Here is a 20,179-nt window from a genome sequence, read left to right as displayed (position 1 = left end):
CTTATGCTGTTCTGATAAATGTGATGCATCTGTTAATATTTTCACACTGTAAAATTAACAGAGACTGTGGAAACATTATTTTGGAATAGAAAGATCTCAGGTAATAATAAACATGCTTATATGCTTATCTGTCTTTAGCACATTCCTGCATGTGCTTCCATTAAATCATACCTGGTAGGTAATTTAAATTGTTACAATTAAGGAAACACCTGTATGGAGGTAATTCCTTTCTCTGTTACAGGTGTAAGATTACTGTATGTTGTATTCTTGTCCCTTGGGCTTGGAGCACTCAGGTTAACCAGACTGATGTGAATCTGTGTAATGCAGTTGTTTTTAGGTTTTAATAAGTTGTTCCTGATTTGCTCTGAGCACCAAAAGAGAGCTGGATAATCTTCTATATAATTTCAGAGTAGCTTTAGCTTTGTTCACTTAAGCATTTGTCATGTACCCAGTGATCAAGACTGCATGAATCTGTACCACATATATAGAGCAAATCCTATGCAGGAGACACTTTTGAAAAATACCTTCATCTTAACAACATCATAGTCCTACTTCACTCTTTCTATGAGACCGGCTCTGTTGAGCAGTTAGTCATGGCTCCTGCAGTTTGCTGAGAACAAGTTTTAGTAGTTTCCCCACCTCAGAGTTAGCAATTTTTTTTAAATATGAGTATTTGTAGAGTCTCTCCCTACAGAGTTGCATGCTGCCAGAGGTTTGGGATTGCAGCAGTTCCTCCAGCTGATGCCTCTGACGTGGGATGTTTAAAGGTTGCTTGTCATGTGGACAGAGATCCTTAGAACATGTCAAGCCATTGTCAAATACGTCTTGCAGCATTTAGGTGGTTCTTATTCTGCCAGAATGAATGATGGGGCAGTGAAAGACAGTAAGAGGCAGAAACTCATGTGGAGGAGAACAAGTATGATCTGTCTGAATTGCTGTGGCAGGTAAAGTGGAAACCTCAAGTCCTGACAGGTCTACCTAGTGGAAAAAAGGAAAATACGCACCTTCTTAGATGGGTCTTAACCTGGCTAACTTGGCATAATTTTCTGCTCCGAACACTTCCATTGGTGGTAGGGACACAGTCCTCTTTTCCACCATCATCTCCCATTTTCTTCTTGTCACTGAAGAAGGAGAAGGTCTCTGTCTGCTTGCAGAATCAGCTCTCCTTTCTGTCACTCTGGACTGCCTTAGTTCTTCTGCTTGAACACCTTCACAAGCCAGTGTTTGTTATGAAAGGAGGTGGCCCAAAAGGCTCTGCTTGTTGACCAGCGCAGCAGGATAAATTATTTGGCATACGTAGATAGCTGGGTGGCACCAGAGCACTGTTTCTCATTTGCTCACTGTGCCAGCCAGGTTCAACCTACCTTCTTACACAGGGGTCATGTCGCTGCTTTAGCATGGCGCTGAGCCCAAGCTAACTACCTGTACTAAGAGGTAGGGTGTACCAGCTTGGGCACAGGGCCTCATGAGCAGAACAGAGATGTTTATCGTACCCATTGCTGTACTTGCATCACTTAGGTTCAGGCTGCGTTAATACACCCCATGGCTTTTAGATGAGTGCTGGTTCATGTCCAGCAAGCTTTCACCACAGGCTGAGCAGGTGTCGTCCCCACCTTGCAGCGTGAGGTACCTGCTGTTTGCAGAAGTCAACACTGCTGGTGAACTGCAGCACCTAGCAGCATCACAGGGGCTCCTCTTTTGGAGAAACAGACAAACAGACAGACAGACAAAGATACTTCACTAATCTTAGTACCGATGTAATCATATCTTCCTATTTTATTAAATACTGCCATCAGACTAGTGTGTAGTCACAGTTTAGCATTGAAGTTAGAAGTGCAAGTATGAGAAGTGGCTGGCTTCATGTCAGTGCAGTCAGTTGTGCTGAGAGGTCAGCTTCAGGTCTCATGCAGTCATTCATTCCTCAGTTCTCCACTTGCTGCTGTTTAAGTCAAAAGCAAAAGGGGAGTTTGACAAGGGCCAAAAATTAAACCTCGTCATGTGTGGCTATGCTGATTATTTGCTAGGCCTGTTCCAACTGCAAAGAGCTTGTTTCTGGAGTTCATCGTGTATCAGTGGGAACGTTAGCTCCCGGTTGCCATTATGAAAAATCATTTGCTGCCTGTATTTTATGTGGTGTTTAAGATGTCTGCACACAAATTACACTGTTCAGATATGCTGTTCTGATAATTTTTGTTAAGTAACCAGCAGCTACACATTGCAAAGTGAGCCGCAGTGCTTTCAGCAGATACGTGGAGAAGAGAGGCACTTATTTTGACAATTTCACATGGTTTCATTTTCGTGAAAGGAAAACTTCTTTCTACAGTTACTAGGAGTTGCAAGAAATCAGCATAGATTGAAAACTAGGTGCTTTTTATGTTCTAAAAATAATGTTGGAGAACAGATGGTAAGCTGTAGTAAAGTGTGGTCACTTTGTATGTAAATACTGTGCATAAATATGGTATTGGCAACAAGTGTGTAAGAACTACAAAATGTGCTGAATTCTCAGAAATGAGCAAGTTCTCATTAAGTCCTCGTGAACTGATTGTAGATACTGCCCAGGACATCCTTAAAATACCTGGTTTCTCTCAAATTCAGTTTGCAGATATCTTTCAGCTTTTTTGTTTTGGTCTGGGTTTTACTACACGTATTCACTACAGGTGTTTATAAGTAGTTACAATAATTCTGTCCTATGTTAAGGATCACAGGTGTAAAGTATGTGAATTAGTCTTTTAATACTGTAAGTGCATTCAGTATGAAGACAGAGCATTTATAATTAGAATGTATTTATAGAATCGGTTTTCAGTAATCATAGTAGTAGTTACCCAATGATTTTATAACCTTTCCTGGATTTGTTTTGACATTTTGTTTTGTCTAAGTGAAGTCTGACAGTATTTTGGGGGAATTTCTGAATGGAAGGGGGTAAGACAGTGGAGAGGCATTTGTTTGCTTTTCATTGTTAACGCCTTAGGAGATGATTCCTCTGGTCTATCCACTCAGCCCCTTTGCAGAACTGGTGTATTCACATAAGACCTATCCCAACTATTAGATAAAGTTAGGGAAAAGGTGGGGTTTGTAAATACATATTATCAGTAGAATTAAAATAAGTAGTTTTGTTCTTTCTAAGCTGGCTTCACCTTTACTTTTAGTGCCCAGTTCACAGTCTCAAAAGGAAAGGTTGTAGTTCAGTTAGGTTCCTTAATTCTATATTGAGCAAGAAAAGGCAGCATAGATTAAACATGATTTAAATAATGTGCGTGTAGCAAGTACTTTTTGGATGCTCTTGTATTTGTTCATAGAATCTGTGATGCAAGAAATAATTTGTAGTTAATTGTTGTCACAATCTCTTAAAAAGCTTGAGGGCAGAAACACTAGATACTAGTAAAATGGCAAGAGCGTGGAGTCAAATCAGAAAAATCAATCAGTGAAGTGTTTATAAGCAACTTTCACTTGCACACCTTACCTGTGCATACTGATTCACCATCTACGTGATAAATATCAGCTTTCTTGTGTTACGCTAACAGAAGACAGTATCTAGACATGATCACTGATTTGGGTGCTCCCTGCTGTAGCTGTGAGATCAGGTGTTTGGTCTTCAGCCCTTGTTTTAAAATGTGCTACTGCTTTTTCTTTAGTGAAAGGGAGATTGAGCATGCAACACAACTGATTTGTTCCGGTACTTTAGTCATTTACATACCTGAATCTGTTAAGTATGAGAAATTTTCACTGACTTTGGAAGTACAGCTACAACTGCACTAGAAGTTTTGTTGGAAAAGTCATGAGCCAGAAAAGTTTCTCACACATAATCAAGGCTCCTGGTTGCATTTCTTCTGTGATCTGTATGAAAATACTACATCATTTGCCTTTCTTGCATTGGCTGTTACACCATGTATTCAGTCAGCAAAGAGTTGTCAGAAACTTCTCAGAGTGTCATCTTGGTGGAGACAGAAGTGGGACTAGAGGTATTACACTCAGGTGATGGTCTGATTCTGCTTTGTGCAAGATCTCTTTACAGTGAGATTCAGTTTTTCTTGGAAGTTCAAGATCAAATACTTCAACTTCAGTGACAAGAAGAATTTTTCCAGCTTTTTATTCTTCGGTTTGCCTGGCAGATTGCTGTGTGTGAATGCAAATAATCTCTGCAAATACTCTTCCCCATTTTTGATGTTTTCAGTGGAGTTGGTTGTCGAGGCCATTCTTTTACTTCCACTTCCACTCGGTTTGCCAGGCCCTTGCCCAGCCGTGACCCAGAAGCTGGCATGATCATTGAGTGTCTATGTGGTGACTCGTTCAGAGAAGTGGTAAAAGGTAGATTTAAGACAAAGCAGCAAACGTAGGTTGTGTTCACAGTGTGATGCACAGTCCTGTCACCCGGAGGAGAGGGCAGGAGGAGCAAATACCCAGGGTGCAGCGGCAGGGGCAGTGCCAGCTTGGGATGACAGAGAAGCTCTGACATAAATTGCAGCTCCTGTGCCAACCCACTGTAGTCGTTAGCGACAGAGAGAGATAATTATGGGCCTGTCTTGTCCTTTTGAGCATTTATTACTGGTTATTTGAAGTCCCATGTGTTAGCTGTAAATAAAATTATTTTTCGCTCAATGTTTTCAGTCTGGCAGCCATTGAATGGAGTTCATAAAGTGGCTGTTGAGCTGCAGCTGAAAGGGCTGCAGATGCTACAAGGTAACAGTGGAAATGTTTCAGATTTCATGTGAATGTTCTCGGTACTTACACTGGAAAGGTGAAAACAAATAATAGCACACGAGTGGGGTTTGATGACCCTTTCAGTCCTTTCATGGTGGATCTGTGGCTTTATAAAGCCACACGTAGTAAATATAGAGTGAGTCAGATTCCTGGAACTTTGGACCGTGGAGCTGTATTTGCTTCCTGCACAATTGTACTGGCATGCCTGCTATGAATAAAGCCGAATACAGGGCTTGAGAAGCAGGCATTGCCTCCATTTCCCTTCCCTCAGCCCCCTTGCTGCCCCAGTCCTTCGCTGCCATAAGCAGCTGGGTGGCTGAGTATTGAACTGGATCGGGAACCTGATGTGGCTGCAGGTGACGGCTGGTGAATGTCTGAGGATGTTGCACAAGTTGGTCTCCAGGTGGGCGTAAGTTTGTTGGGTCTCTGCTCTGCACTGTTTTTGGAGGCTGTCATGTTGTTCTTCAAAACCTGGGTGTGTAATTCAATAAAATAAAACCAGAATTTGTATCTAGCTATGGAAGAGAAGGAGACTTTAAAGTGTGTCACTTGGTAAAGCTGTGCTCGCTTGTGAGCGGGCTGTGGCAGTACGTCTGAGGTGTAAAGCGAACTGTGTTGCCTCAAGGTGTAGTTATGTTGTATGGCCAATAACTGTCAGTGTAAGCATTAACTGATAACTGAATTGTCACCATATCACTAAAGACAGAAAAGGAAGGCTTGCAGGGAGAGGTAGTATGTTTTACTGTGCCAGCTGTACGACTGAAAAGCACAGAAAGCTTTGGGGCATTCATTTGCGTTTTTAAGGATTAGAGATTGATTTAAATCCTGACTCATGATGATTTGTCTTCCTTTCAGATCTGCACTTTTTTTGGTATGAAATAACCATAATTTGGGATATTCTTGGGTATTGTTATCCATGTGCATGTCTTAACACCTGTTTGAATCCTGATAACTTGCTTAGCAGCAGCAGCATCAGTGCTCTATTTTGCAGTACATAAAGTATCAGTTTTCATAATATTTAATACATATTTGTAAGTTTTCATTTTCATACTTTTAAATTTGTCACCTTTCATCTTTGCTGTTCTTATAATCAGACAGTGAATGTTTCAAGTTTACATACCCTGTTACCAATATAAATTATTTTTTATTGTTTGAAGCATTTTTCTCTTTGGAGTAAGTATTGTATTTCTATCTGGTCTCTTCATACAGCAGATTTTCATTGCCCCAAATTTTTGCTTTCTCTGCACACCCAGGTTCCACAGAACTCATTTTGAAGATGGCTCCTAATGTCTGTACTGTCATCCAGCTGATGTATAGGGTCCATCTATACAAACAAAATTTTTAAACATTACCCTGTCTCTTATTACTGTTGCAGTGTACCACTTCAGCTTTTCTTACCATGGATGCATGTTAAGCAGAAATCTGAAGTGAACTATCTGTAGTAATGCCCAGGCCCCCTTTCCAAGTTTACACAACTAACAAGACAGATTTATTCAGATTTTTCTACAGTGTGCCGTTCCATTTCCCTGCAATCTGCAACTGTTTGTGTTTATTAGCATCTGTCTTCAGCTATCATGGTGTAAATTGAGCTAGTATAGTTAGTTGTCTTCCACTGAACTTCTTTCTCCCAGTCCTGATTTGGCTAAAACAAATTACTGGGTGTCAGCTGAATGTTTAGCTTTTTGGCTTTTCACCTTCAGAGTTTCAAATCATTAGTAAGCACATTATTAAGAAAGTATTAGTAAGTATAATAATAGCTGCTTTGAACTAATAAAGAAAAATGTGTATTACATAGAAGTCATGAGTTAAACCATCTCTAACCAGGTGATCTCATCAGCTCTCTTAACCTGTGTTCAGAGTTCATAGCCGAGTTGCTTTAGGCAAGCATACTCTGGTTTTCCAACTCTGGTTGTTAACAGCTAACTGTTCAGTTAGTTTCATTTAGAATACTTGGTTCAAGATGACCTACAGCAGTTATTTATTTTTCCTCAAAGTGGGAGTACAGGTACTCTCCTGACAAGATGGAAAGTAACCTGGAAGCAGGGAGGGATGAGAAGAAGGTGTGCTCCCTCTGCTCCTGTATGCGCTCCCTGCCTTGGACACATGTTCCCCACTGGGACACTTTCAGATCCCTGCTTCCCTTCGAGATGTCGAGGTGTGGTGGCTGCCAGGGAAATCAGTGCCTGGGAGCAGGGTGGGCCACTGTGAACAGGGCAGGAGGAGCAAAAGGATGGTGCGGTGGGGTGGGCTTGAGGACCCACAGCGGTACTGGTCAGCGAAGTTTGTCTAGTCTAGGGGTATATGAGAGCTTAGAAAGGAGGTAGAAAGATTGGCATTCATTTGTAGGTGTGGGGAGGTTAAGGTTTCAAACCAAACATCATTTCATCTGTTACATTGTAAATTACAAGAACTAATAGGAATTGACAGCCTTAATTTCAGCCATCCTGGTCTTAATCTGAACACACAATTTACTAAGTATTTATGTTCTAGGTGCCTGCTCTTATATATCTTGGCAATCTTAATCATACTGTACTGTTAAAGTTAAAAATAAAACAATGTAGTAATCATTGTATCTGGAATATGATGTTGTGATGCTAAAAAATTGATTCTTTCTTTTCCTCACAAGTTACCGTAAAAGGTAGTAGTGAAGGTGTTAGAATACAAATAATGTGATCTGTAAGTGCAAGGTAAATGGAACCAAATTCAAGAGTACTTAGAACTTGTGAATAACACGAGACTAAGAGCTTATCCAAAAACTACAAGTAATGTTGGACACTCATTTAAACTGCATGTGTTAAGGTGTAAATCTTGCAGGCAGCTTCCTGCATTGTTTGGTGCTTACTGTACATTATGAGGAGGTTCCCTTTAGGTGTTTGCAAGTCACGTTAAGAATTTGATTGCCGACATTTTGGTGCTGTAGAGGAGGGAGCACCCCAAAATGCTAATGTTTTTGCTGATTGGATATGCAAAAGATGATGCAAGTGTGTAAACCAAGCTTGTAAAACCAGAGGTCCTTTGCTGAATAGCGTGTGAGAGAATTGGAAAGTCTTCCTAGGAAAATACTGCATTTATCAGCAGGAATTTGGCAACATCTACCTTTGCAAACATTGCTAAATACCTGATTCAAGAGACTTCTCACTTGCACATTTCATCTATCTCTAATTCCATTTGTATAGCAACTGACTCCATACTGGAGTAATGGTTTCTATCAGCAAACAAAAGCATTATTAGTTTTGAAACATACTCGAATTTGTAGCTGGGGAATTGTTTTTAAAGTTCTTTTCAGATACTTGGCTGGGAGATGTTGCGAAAGATCTGCTCCTCAAATGGTTCCGATGAGGTAGTGTTTTGGCTGGAGTCACCATGATACATGCATCGGAATTGGGAAAAAGTTGTTGATTTTCTTACCTTCGACCAAACTGGCTGATAGTTGCAAAAAAGTGATAAAACCAGATATCTCTTTAAAAATTATAAAAATCGAAGAAACCTACAGTAGTCTGGTTTGTAGTTTGCACTTGTGAAAATGTGGAATGCTCAAAAATTTGATGTATAATAGGAGACTAAGACTGTTACAGTACAACTGGTGTGTTAAAGTTCTGATAGAAAGCCACTTAAACTGCTGTCATTAATGAAGTCTTTAAGAACTGTTTGGTAATATATATTGCAAATAGTAATAGTGCATGGGTTTTCTTTTGTGCTTTCTGGGAGATGAAATGCAGCACAGAGATTTGGTACAGTAGGAAAGAAGGGGGGGACGCAGGCTGTTCTTGAAACTCTTATAAAAATAGTAACATCTAGACTACTTAAAATGCAGTGAGTTTACAATTAATTTCTTTCATGGCCAGTTTACCAGTATATGCATAGAGGTAGAGTATTGTTTATCTGTGAGCATTTGTCAGACTAATACCTAGTTTATGTGGGACAAAAATCATGGCAACAGGGAGAGGCATAACAAAATCCCAGGTGCTTAGAGGAATTTTAATTACTTTTTCCAAAAATTTCTAAATTGTATGTCACTGTTTTTAAGGAAAATCAGGTTTAATTCTTTTCCTTCTTTTCATTTCCTAAGAATTTTTAAAATTGTGTTGGAACTAAATATTTGGTACTTAAACATTTCACTGTTCACACACACACACGCTCATTTGAACAGTGACTTTCAATACTAAACATACGGACTTTGATTTGTATATATTGACTTGCTTTCTTTTGACGTGAGATGCAGCTACTGCTTTGAAATGCTGTTTTATCTTTTTTTGATTAGTGATCGTTTACTGTAAGACAGAATTCCACATTATACTCTGGATTGAAGTGTGACTCTACTGCTTTAGGCAACACATCTCCAAAGAGTATTCTGTTTCCTGTAATACTGTAGTATAGTCTGCACCGAAATGGAAGTTTCCCTGACTTTGTGTTTAAAATGAAATGTCTTGAATGTGGTCATGGTACTACCACCTGTATTGACACTTCTAAGTCTTTTCCCGGGGAGGGGCGAGGGGGGGGGGTGGTGGGGGTGGTGGTGGTGGTGGCAGTGAAGTTTAGCAAGGAGAGGCGCATTTCTCCTTCTTTCCACCTTTCTTCTGATCTGAGCATCCTCTGCCTGCAGGCTCTTCCCCAAAGCAGAAATGCTTTACTGGTTGTTTTGCTCCAGCGCTGAAGACAGGTATGTGCTGCCCTAGGGTAGCCAGAGGCCTGAGTAGGTTGGGCAGCACAGGGTGGGACACAGAATAAATATTGTGGCTATGGACATTCTTAGTATTTGATATTTGGAGTTCTGTATAATACAATGGTATTGCTGTATCACCATTGGGAGCATTTCCTTGTATTTTGAAGTAATTTTTTATATATTAAATCTTTCCATACCAGTATTTAGAGAAGATCTGAAAAGTAATTTTTGCAGATCAGTGCAGGATTTAACATTCATTGCACTCTGCCTACATGCATGGTTTTGGAAGTTATGCAACCTCTTTTTTTATAGAGTTTTGTGTTATGGTGATCTCAGCTTGCTCAGTTATTGCTTAGAAATATAAGTGTATTAGGAGCTATATATGATAGAAAACCTAGGTCATGACAAACTACTATGTACCTCTAAATACAAAAACATCTATTTGCAGTAAGGTTCAAGTAGAAATGGCTTCCATCATTTACGTATACTGACTTTAAAACTGCTGAGTAGAGAAGACTAAGTTGCTGTGACATAGGGCTGTACACAGTCTGGTTGTGGAAAGAATTTGCATGGAGATGTTGCATATTTAGTTCAGACAGAAGAAGACTGAAAACTAAATGCCCAACACAGAAGCAATTGCTATTGGTTATCTGCAAACTGCAGTTGCGGGGGAGAGGGAGGGCTGTAGCAGGGCATCTTGTCACCTTGGCACTGAAGGAGCACCCTTCCTGACAGACTGCCGGTTGTTATTCCAAATTCCGGGGGTACTAGATCATCATAGTCCGATTGCTCAAGCAATTTTTTTAAGATGAGCAAAATGCATTTTTTCTGATCTCATTATTGGAGGAGACTGGGCCTGTTTTTCAGAAACATTACACACAGAAAAATCAACCTGAGAGGCAGACACCTGGCATGAAAAACATTTGCCTGAATGCTAATAGTTTGGCAACAGTTTAATAAGCAAATGAAAACAGTATGTAGTAATGGGAACTCAGCTGCAGTGATTGCTACCAGATCCACCAAGAATAATGGACTTGCATACCAACCCAGACTTACGACAAATATTGTGATTGTAGGTAACTAAATGACCATGGAATCTGGAGCAGAGAACCAGCAGAGTGGAGATGCAGCCGTTACAGAGGCAGAAACCCAACAGATGACAGTACAGGCACAACCACAGATTGCAACGTTAGCCCAGGTATAAAATCATACGGTGTAATAGTTTTACCTATTGGATAATTTTTTTAAAAGGGTTAATGTCTGCTCATGGGCCTGAGAGAAGGTTCCATTGATATGATTCTGAAACAGGTGCAATGTATAGTTCCTTTAATATTTGTCTTCACATTTTTAAAGCAGTAGAGATTTTTAACTTCCCATCACACTAGGCTGGTTTTAGTCCTGAAGAACTGTATGTGTGTAAACTGTAATGTTAATAGAATAATGAATGAAAATATTTCTAGCATTCTTTACCACAACCATACACTGAAAGGTATTTTTTTCAAAACATGTAATTTACTGTCTTTTTCATATTGACTGGATTGTTTTGCTGTTATGCTTTTTGTTAGAAACTTGTCTATAGCAGTCAGTTTAATTCTGAAGAGAAGAAACCAAAAATATAGATAAATAATGCAGCAAATACAGCATCTTACCAGAAAGGATTAGTATTATAAACATTATAATCAAGTGGAACAAGCTGGCATTTGACAGCTCATGTTATCCTGTTGTCACCAGAATTTCACAGAATTGTTGGCTGTTTAGAGAGACAGTAGTAGATCGTTTATTATCCTCCAGTTATTTTGGAGAGACAAGAAATGCAATCCCAGCTACATCTCTAATTTTGGAACCTGGTTTCATTCCTGGATACAGTGATGGTTGGCAGAAGCAACTCCATTGTGTAAATGAGTACAGAATTTGTTCATCTCTCTTCTGTAACCATTTAATTTTAAAACTGTTTGCAGTCCACTAAGAACAAACAGGTTTTTTATATCTCGGGAGTTTGGGGAATTGAGTGTCTTGTAAGTGGCACAAGTGTTAAATCACTTAGCATTTTATAAATTATTAAAGTCATTGCACCTTTCGGTAAACCAGAGCTATTATACTTCCATTCAAGTGATAGTATAGGGGTTGGAGCTGTTAAAATGCACAGGGTGATTTTGTTGAGTGAAGCTGTAGTGTGAATTTACAGGCCACCAGCTGCCCTGCACCAGCTTGCCTCTTTGGGCAGTGTTCTCACTGTCTAACTTAGGCACAGGATGTAGGTGGTGCGAATAACACTTCAGTGTGAACTGGGTGGAAGTAGTTTATTACTCTTGCAAAACCAGTAAACTGCTTCTCGCTTGCTATGCATTAAGATTTAGTCCAGAGAAGCAAGAATGTTTTAAATTCTTGTGTTAACATACTAACCTCCAGGCAGCTGAATTTACAAGTATGTAGTGGGTTGAATGCAGTTTACTCGGGCAAAATTACCCTGGTACTCGAATGAGAATTTTTCCAAGTAAGAAAAATCTGTACAGCTATGGTTAAAATCCATGTGAACCACAAAGAATGATGTTATGTTTTTCCTGATTTCCTCTGTTGTCATTCACTGTATTATTTGCACCTTAGCTGTTCCCCTGGCTTTATATTCCTTGTGAAGCTGATGTAACAGTCTAAACATAATTCTTTGCCTTGTTCACATTGGTGTTACATTATTACGATATTTTTGATACATGAAGTGGCAGTGTTTGGCATTAGGGAGTGTCCTCGGAGGCTTAGACAAATCTAAATAACTAATTATGTCAATTTAGTTCTTTCATTATCTCTTGTAAGGTCACCCCTCTTGTAAGCTTAGTTTAATTGCTGCATTTTTACTGAGTTCAGGGTAGTTTTCAGAGTCAAAAGGAAACTCGTTCCAGTTCCACAAGGTATGAGTCAGAGACATCTGCGGAAGTTACACTCTGCTGTTGGCTTAATCCGACCACAGAGTGGCCTCCAGTTGATCAGCTTTGCTGTCATTGCCAGGGACTGTTTAGTCAGACATGCATTATTAAAAAGGTTGCTTGGTAAAGGAATATCATTTGCCAGAGGGAAGTGCGCGCATGTTAATCTCAGCCCGGGTTTCTCTCAGATGTGAGTTAAGTACCACCGTGTAATGCTGCAGCTGTTTTCCTGAAAAAGGAAGGTAAAGGCAAACACAGATTTGTGGATTTGGGAGAGACATATGTGGAGGAGAGAGGTCTACATGTAATTCCCTTTATTTTTGTTGTTAAGCAAGGTTCCCTTGTAAGCAGTGGATGTTTATGGAAATTCAGAGATCAGCTATTGCAGCTTTCTGAGAACCACGTGCTCACAGGGACAGCAGAGGATTTACTTCTGCGTCCAGTACACAGACGCTCTTTGAGATTAGATAGGACAGCAGTGCAGCCCCTTCTGGCATTGTAGCTACATGGATCAAATTTCTTGAAAATGCCGTTGAACACCAGAGGATTGTTAAATTTTCAGAAGCTGGGTGTCTAGAAGACCTGCCTAAGGTCTGCCAGAGCAGCTCACACTTGCCTGCAGTCCTCCCCTGAGGGCTATGATGGTGCAAGTCAGGTGCAGACGGAGGGCCATGTACACAGGTGCAGCAGCCCTGGCACCCTCCTACCTGTCAGGAGCCCCCCAGCCACGAACACATGCATCGTGTCATCGTACAGCTGCTGCGTTCTGGATGCACACTGGGGCACCTGCCCAGCCACCTAGCATCCTTTAGCCGCCCATAATAGTTCTTGTGACTTGCCAGAGTGAGCCTTCTCTGCGTGATTTGAACAGCTCAGTATGGATGTCGCTGTCCTCGGAGCCCCTGCGCAGAACATGCGTGGCTATGTATGCAGTGGTACCAACTGTGCTGCAGTCTTCAGCGTTTCCCTGTTGGCATAGCCACTATGCCTCCAGGCCTATGCTGGAGAAACAAAGTCATTTAGGAACTGAAGGTTTAAAATGTGGGCAATTTTTCCTCAGAAATAACTTTAAGGCTAGGGTTTCTGTTGACCCGTTACACTGAATCACAGTAACTGCCTACAAACCATTTGTTTTCACTGCAAACCCACAAGTTTTGTGTCTGAAGACATGGTCAGTTTTCCTCACTTAAATGGACTGTGCCAGCTACTTAATACGGTTTGTGTCTAGAAAGTCTGAAAGCTATGGCTCCCTAAAAAATTTAACTTCTTACATCTGGCAAACACTTCGCATTTTCTTGAGTGAGAACAAAAATAGCTGCACTCCCATATGTTTCTGCCTTTGACTCAGCAGCGTCCGTAGGAGTACACCCAAGTCCTATCAGTATCTAACTGAAGTAGGCGAAAGGTAATAATGTGTTTTTATTAGGTTACCTCAAAATAGAGGTAGTTGTGTTTTTCTCATTCTTGTCAGTGGTTTTACAAGCAATGTTTTGAGCCTGCAGAAATTCTGCATTAGATTAATTTGTAAAGTAGGTCAGATGTTGGGCTTAGGCAGGTCAGGGGGTTTTGTATTACACTGTAACATTTGGGTCATCTAATTGGGCTCTAGAAGAGACTTAATTCTTTCACCAGAAAGCGTTCTTGGTAGTGAAATAAGATTTTGCAATAACCTAATTTACGCTCACTGTCTCTTCTTTGCAGGTATCTATGCCAGCAGCTCACGCAACGTCTTCTGCACCCACGGTGACCTTAGTTCAGCTGCCCAATGGGCAGACAGTTCAAGTGCATGGAGTAATTCAGGCTGCCCAGCCGTCAGTTATTCAGTCTCCACAGGTCCAGACAGTTCAGGTACTGACTGAAGAAATTCCTCATATGTGAATTGGGCCTTGTGATAGTCCTGCCAGTTCACTGGTTTCTAATGTGTTTGTGTCCTGGATTGTGATTTTGCTTATATAAACTTTAAGAGCATGTTGAAGGCAAAATCTGTACAGTATTTGCTACTCTGTGACTGTTTTTTTTTTCCTGTTCTGGTTTAACCACTTTTCACTTTCAAACATTGCTGAGTTTCATCTCCGGCTAGAATGTTGTTGGTGAGTTTAACAGCTTCATGGTTTTTCTTACAGTATTACTCTACTTTTTCTCTCTTCTATATTTTCATACATCTTTATTGAGTAAGAGTTCATGCTGTTCTGAAGTCAACAAAAAAGATTTCTTTTTTTATAATGTAATCTTTAATCAGTAATGAGACTGATATTCTGGGATGAGAGTCTTTGCTATTGAGAAAATATTTGCATTGGTTTATAGAACAGATGTCTGTACATTAATAGTCCTTAAAATAAACCTATCAGTCCTCTCATAAAAATGGTTTTAAAATTTGCCTGTTGAATATTGTTTGCTTTGTAAAGCTTTATCATTTTCTCTTCTGTAAAGTAAGACAGGTAATGTGATATGATGAGGTAGCTTGAAGACAAGTAGTCTGAAACCTTTGAAACCTGTAACTTTTGGGTTTTTTGAACCACTTTAAGCTCAGTGTTACTGAACGCAGAAAGAGAAATTGCTTGGCATACAGCAGCTACACAGGGCAAGGACTGTACCTCATTTCTTTGCTCTTATTGCACTGAACTCAAAAGTTTAATTTAAAATGTAAACATTAAAAGTAGACATTTGATACAGATACTTAGCTGGATATTATTTTAAAAAATACTAAAGCATGCATAATTTAAAACTAGGCCATTCTGATAATCATCTTTGTTTACTCCTTGTCAGCTTTAGTGCTGAGTTTGTGGCAGGCTCTACCCTCCTCAGCTACTGGAATCAAAAGTTTAGAGTTTTAGTTCATTGGAGATGAGCAAGTTACTAGCCCAGAGGTGGAAGACTGACAATGAAACCATGCGTGGAATTCACCTGGCTCAGTGCAAAGCCAGCCTGTTTGGATATTGAAAACCTGGTAGTTCACAGTCAGCCCTGGACATGTTCAGGCCCCCTATCTGGTAACTGTGACATTTGGGCACCAGCCAGCTTTTTGAGCCTTTAGGAATCTTCCCTACAGTGCATAAAATGTCAGGCTGTGAGCTATGTTTCTCACACAGGCATTTTACGATTCACTAACTATTGTTAGCTTTTGTGTATTTGTCACATATGTGACTATAGTCTTTAGGAAAACAGTCTCTGCTTTTATGTATTGGAGATGTTTTAAAATTTTTGGCACACTTCAAATCTAAAATTATTCAAATATGATTGATGTAAACATTTCCGTTTTCCTTCATAAACCTTTGTCTTTTCTTAGCATCATCACGTATGACATTTTTCTGACAATCCCCCCTTCCTGCCAAAAGGCAGTCTCTCTATACCTAATTACTTACAAACTGCTGTTTCTCAGCTTCACTATTTTGTTAGTTTCTGAATGTTTCTATCTTAGTTTGGTTTTAGTTATTCTCTCCCTAAATTTTACTTAAAAAAAAAAAAATCTTTGTTTTCTTAAAATGAGTGGAAACAGGGGATCGTGGAAAGCAAAAAGTGTGTAGAACTACTGTTTATATTTTCTTATTGGAGTATTTAAATTATAAAGGACATTCTCACAGGTAGATAACTCACCATGATCATTCTTCACTGGATCTGTTACTAAACAGCCTGCCCTTTCTGTTCATTGCTTAGGCAGAAGCACTGTAGAATACTTGGGTTGTAGCGTGTTTCACAGGATGTCAGCATTTCCTGAAAATAAAGACATTGGAAGTGTCTTGTTAAGTTTTATTGCTGTTCTTATTTACAGATCTCCACTATAGCAGAAAGTGAAGATTCACAGGAATCAGTAGACAGTGTCACAGACTCACAGAAACGAAGAGAAATACTTTCCAGACGACCCTCCTACAGGTATGGAGGTTAAAAGCAGAAGCATTTTGCTTGATGGGTGGGTTCTTCACATGGGGAGGGAGACAGTGTGATTGTATAGTTATTTTTAGATTTACCGTTTAACTGAAATCTCTCTTCTACGATGACTTCCCATGGAATAGGATGTAAAGAGAGAACCAGATAGGAGGAGGAGGAGGAAGAAACCTCAGCTGTTACACTTTGTTAAGACCGAAGTGAGCTGAGGATAAGCTGAGTGCCATATTTGTGAAACATTGCAGTATTATTGTGCTAGGTGCCTTGGAGATAGCTTTAATGGATACTTAATACATGGGAGACACTGAAGCTTTGCAAGAAAGTGGCTTCTATATAATTGGTATTCTGCAAAAAATCAACTGTGTTGTTTTTCATTATTGTTGAAATGCTAGCAGCAATAAAACTTAATTCCTTTCTCCTGTGAGATTTTCAATAAACACGTGGTGTTCTGTGGCTCAGAGAGAATTTCTGCTTGAGCAAAATTGGTTGTGTTTACAGTTTAACTAGTCAGGGTAGGAGTTGAATGTAGTGATAGGCATCTAGTACCTTTAGTTGTCATGGCAAGTACTTCTGCGGTAAGAGCAACTGAGGTATGCCCCTTCACATGGTGTTAGTCATATGTTACTTTATTAATTAAGCCCTTGTACATCTTTTCCTGGCTGTACTAAATCTCACTTTTCATTCTTAATACATGCTAAATAGTATTAAGGAACAGCTCTGGAGTTCATCAGATTTTAAGCGACCTGTGCATTCCTCCTGCTTCAGAAAACTCAGACACTCCTTTTTTCTTTATGAGCATAGCCTTATACAGAGGGAGACTGTAGGCCTGAGCATATCTCAACGGGGTTTTTTTTAGTACTTGCAGATTATTTTTTACCTTCTCCAGCAGCCTTCAAGGCCGTTCTGCTGAAGATAGTCAAAATCACTGTTGAAGAACCCTAGCCATAATAGATCTGGGAAGATGCTTTTATTTGTGAGGAGCAGTGTTGCTGACTTCAAGGCTGCCACAGACTTTCTTGCAGTCTGCTTCACCAGTGAGACACTTGCTTTTACTGTACATGTTTATCATGAGACAACAGAGCTAAGTAACCAAGCAGCAAAATTAAGAAGAGGGTACTTGTGCATGCTCATTTCTCATTGAGTGGACTCCTTTGCATGCACTGTTGCCACACCACAGCCTCTGTCCTCAAAGCAGATCCTGTTAACTCAGCAAAACATTGTAATTGTAAAACCTGTATACGTAGCTCAGACTCTGGGCCTGTGTAGGGGTCATGTCAGAAAGGCTGAGCCATACTGATGTGTTTAGTGAATTCCTGGTCGGCATTATTCAACCTGCTGTAACTGCTTACAGAGGCAAGATAGGTGCAGACAAGTTCACAGAACTGAAAGCTGTATCTCTTCCTCAGAAACTCCACTTTGATGTTCTCCATGTCAGTTCATAGCTCCTATATTTGTAAAGCTGCCACCTTACCTCCTATCTTAAATCCATCTTTATGATGGCAAGGATAGGTTTTAACCACCAGATCGTATCTGACATGAGCTTAAAAAGTGATGAGCTGTGGTTTCTTCTTTTGTATCTTGAGCTGCTTCGGTTTTGTTCCTCATCCTCCCTGCTCTGTCCATATTTTCAGCTGTTCTGTCCTCCAGATTTTTTGGTCTAGCACCTAGGTTGCACACTCTCTGGATGGGAATTTTTTATTTGTCCAAGTAGTGCTTGGCACAGTGAAGGGCTTGTGCAATCATAGAATCATGTAGGTTGGAAAAGGCCTTTGAGATCATCAAGTCCAACTGTTAATCCAGGACTGCCAAGTCCATCACTAAACCACATCCCTAAGCACCACGTCTACATGTTTTTTAAACACCCCCAGGGATGATGATTCTACCACCTCCCTGGACAGCTGTTCCAATGCTTGATCACCCTTTCCGTGAACAGTTTTTCCCTAATATCCAATCTCAACCTCCCCTGGTGTACTTGAGGCTGTTTCCTCTTGCCCTGTTGCTTGTTATCTGGAAGAAGAGACTGACCCCACCTGCCTACAGCCTCCTGTCAGGTAGTTGGAGAGAACAATAACGTCTCCCCTGAGCCTCCTCAAGGTCCCTCCTGAGCTTCCTTTTCTCCGGAATAAACAGCCTCAGTTCCCTCAGCTGCTCCTCACATGCCGGGGTTCTTGCATGCACACAGAATCAAAACAGCAACAGCAAAGCTCTGTTTGTCAAGTTGCTCAGCAGAGTGACTGCTCTCCCCAAACAGCACCATACAGATGTTCTGGCTCCCAAAGCTTTAGGAGCCTTATTTAAGAAATGAGTATTGTCTTGGAGCTTGGGGTCTACAGCTGTGTTTGCTTCACACTTTGAGTTGCAATGAGAGTCCACAGGAAAACACAGAATTACAAAAAATGTTGTTCTAAGTAGTGTTTTGCAGTGACAGACTAAGCCAGCAGTGAAAAGAGCTTGACAGTCTTCTGAGGGACAGTGTTTGGTCTAAACGATGCTGATTGCAGTAACTGCTGTGGTCAGTCTTACAGTCATGTTCAGTGGGGACCTGTAGCCGTGATGTTAGTTTTGGCTTTGGATAATTAACCCATGGAAGTAATTAAACGAACTGTTCTTTCCTTTACCCATGCTAATCTCACAGCTTTCTCAGGCAGGGCACCTGTAAATGTAACTGTGACTTTACTCAAGCACTCAGTGTTGCCTCCTGGGCAGGTGTTACGTTATAAGCTGGTTGCTCTTTACAAGCATTTGTGCTGTCTGCCTTTATACTCAGCTGTCTGGCTGAGGTCTTTATGGTCTCTGAGATGGAGCAGTTCCCCTAATGTAAGTGAGGAGACAGGTTTTTACATACTTTGCTTTCTTCAAATCTTCATGTGGCTAAAAGCAGGAAACAAGTAAAAATGGATGAGAGAGAAAGAAACATGTTTTTAAGAAAAAGGGAAGGTTGTAATAGCTGTATCTTGCATTGAGAAGAACCTGTTGAGAAGCACCTGTATCTTGTGTTTTGATAAGCACAGCTGTTCTGTACTGGCTCCCTTGCCCGTCTGTGCATGGCACTTTGAACAATCCTCTCCAATAAGAGTTTGAAGATAGTGCGAGTTTTTTATTCTGCACCCATATTTTCCTTGCTGGCTTACTGCACTTTTCAGTTTTATCCAGCATTATGTATCAAATAGACTTTTTTTTTTTTTCTCGATTTTTATTAAAATCTCTACAACACACTGTCTTTGCCAGAAAAATTTTGAATGACTTGTCCTCAGACGCCCCAGGAGTGCCAAGGATTGAAGAAGAAAAGTCTGAAGAGGAAACAGCAGCACCTGCCATCGCCACTGTTACGGTGCCAACTCCCATTTACCAAACCAGCAGTGGGCAGTACAGTATGTAGTCTGAATTTCTCAGTGGTGCTAGTAAGTGGGGATGAGAAGATGAAGAACTATTGTTTCTGTAACTGTTTGGACTAGGACAAAGCAGGAGATGAAAATAAGATTACTTTAATTTGACTGTTTGATAACCATGCCTTTTAAACACATTCTTATTGTAAGTATTTGAAGTGTTCAATTAACATTCCTGGGACTGCTTGCCAGTTAGTGCAGCTAATGCATCCTGAGGCAAAATATAAACTAACCATAATGCTGTTATAAACTTTTTCACTTCAGGAACCAGATGAGGTAATACAGAAGTTTCTTTTTTTCCTGGCAGATTATTAATGCTGATTCACAAAATTGTAACCTCATCAATAGAGAAAATATTACAGTCTGCAAATACGTTTTTAGAAAGTCCTGAAAAAATAAGAACTTCATCAACCTTATGTAAAATGCGTAATAAATATATGTGTCCATGTTTTCTTTATTCATAAGATTTTATAGATGTAGTCCTTTGATTTAAAGGATTGAGTATACAGCAGTAAAGCTAGAATTCACATGCTGTCTCACACAAACACACACAGTATTAAATATACAAAAATGAGAAAGGACTACTTGTTTACATCTTTCTATTAACATCTCTTGAAAATTTTGTATCTCTG

General features: G+C 40.1%; 1 protein-coding gene across 4 annotated transcripts in view; it reads left to right on the top strand.

Annotated features, from left to right (window-relative positions):
• Positions 1–20,179, top strand: part of CREB1 (cAMP responsive element binding protein 1) — a 40,868-nt gene that overhangs the window by 8,945 nt on the left and 11,744 nt on the right. Inside the window, exons 2-6 of one of the 4 annotated variants that reach the window (XM_055811912.1) lie at positions 9,302–9,358; positions 10,438–10,559; positions 13,981–14,127; positions 16,049–16,149; positions 19,390–19,532. In XM_055811912.1, the coding sequence (XP_055667887.1) occupies positions 10,446–10,559; positions 13,981–14,127; positions 16,049–16,149; positions 19,390–19,532 (505 nt within the window). In that variant the 5' untranslated portion in view covers positions 9,302–9,358; positions 10,438–10,445. Of the gene's footprint in view, positions 1–9,301; positions 9,359–10,437; positions 10,560–13,980; positions 14,128–14,233; positions 14,370–16,048; positions 16,150–19,389; positions 19,533–20,179 lie in introns of those variants that run through there. The other 3 variants (XM_055811913.1, XM_055811914.1, XM_055811915.1) reach the window with 3 other exon arrangements.

This window comes from Falco peregrinus, chromosome 8 (assembly GCF_023634155.1).
Source record: "Falco peregrinus isolate bFalPer1 chromosome 8, bFalPer1.pri, whole genome shotgun sequence".
Taxonomy (NCBI): domain Eukaryota; kingdom Metazoa; phylum Chordata; class Aves; order Falconiformes; family Falconidae; genus Falco; species Falco peregrinus.
This window is presented reverse-complemented; position numbering and strand designations above follow the sequence as displayed.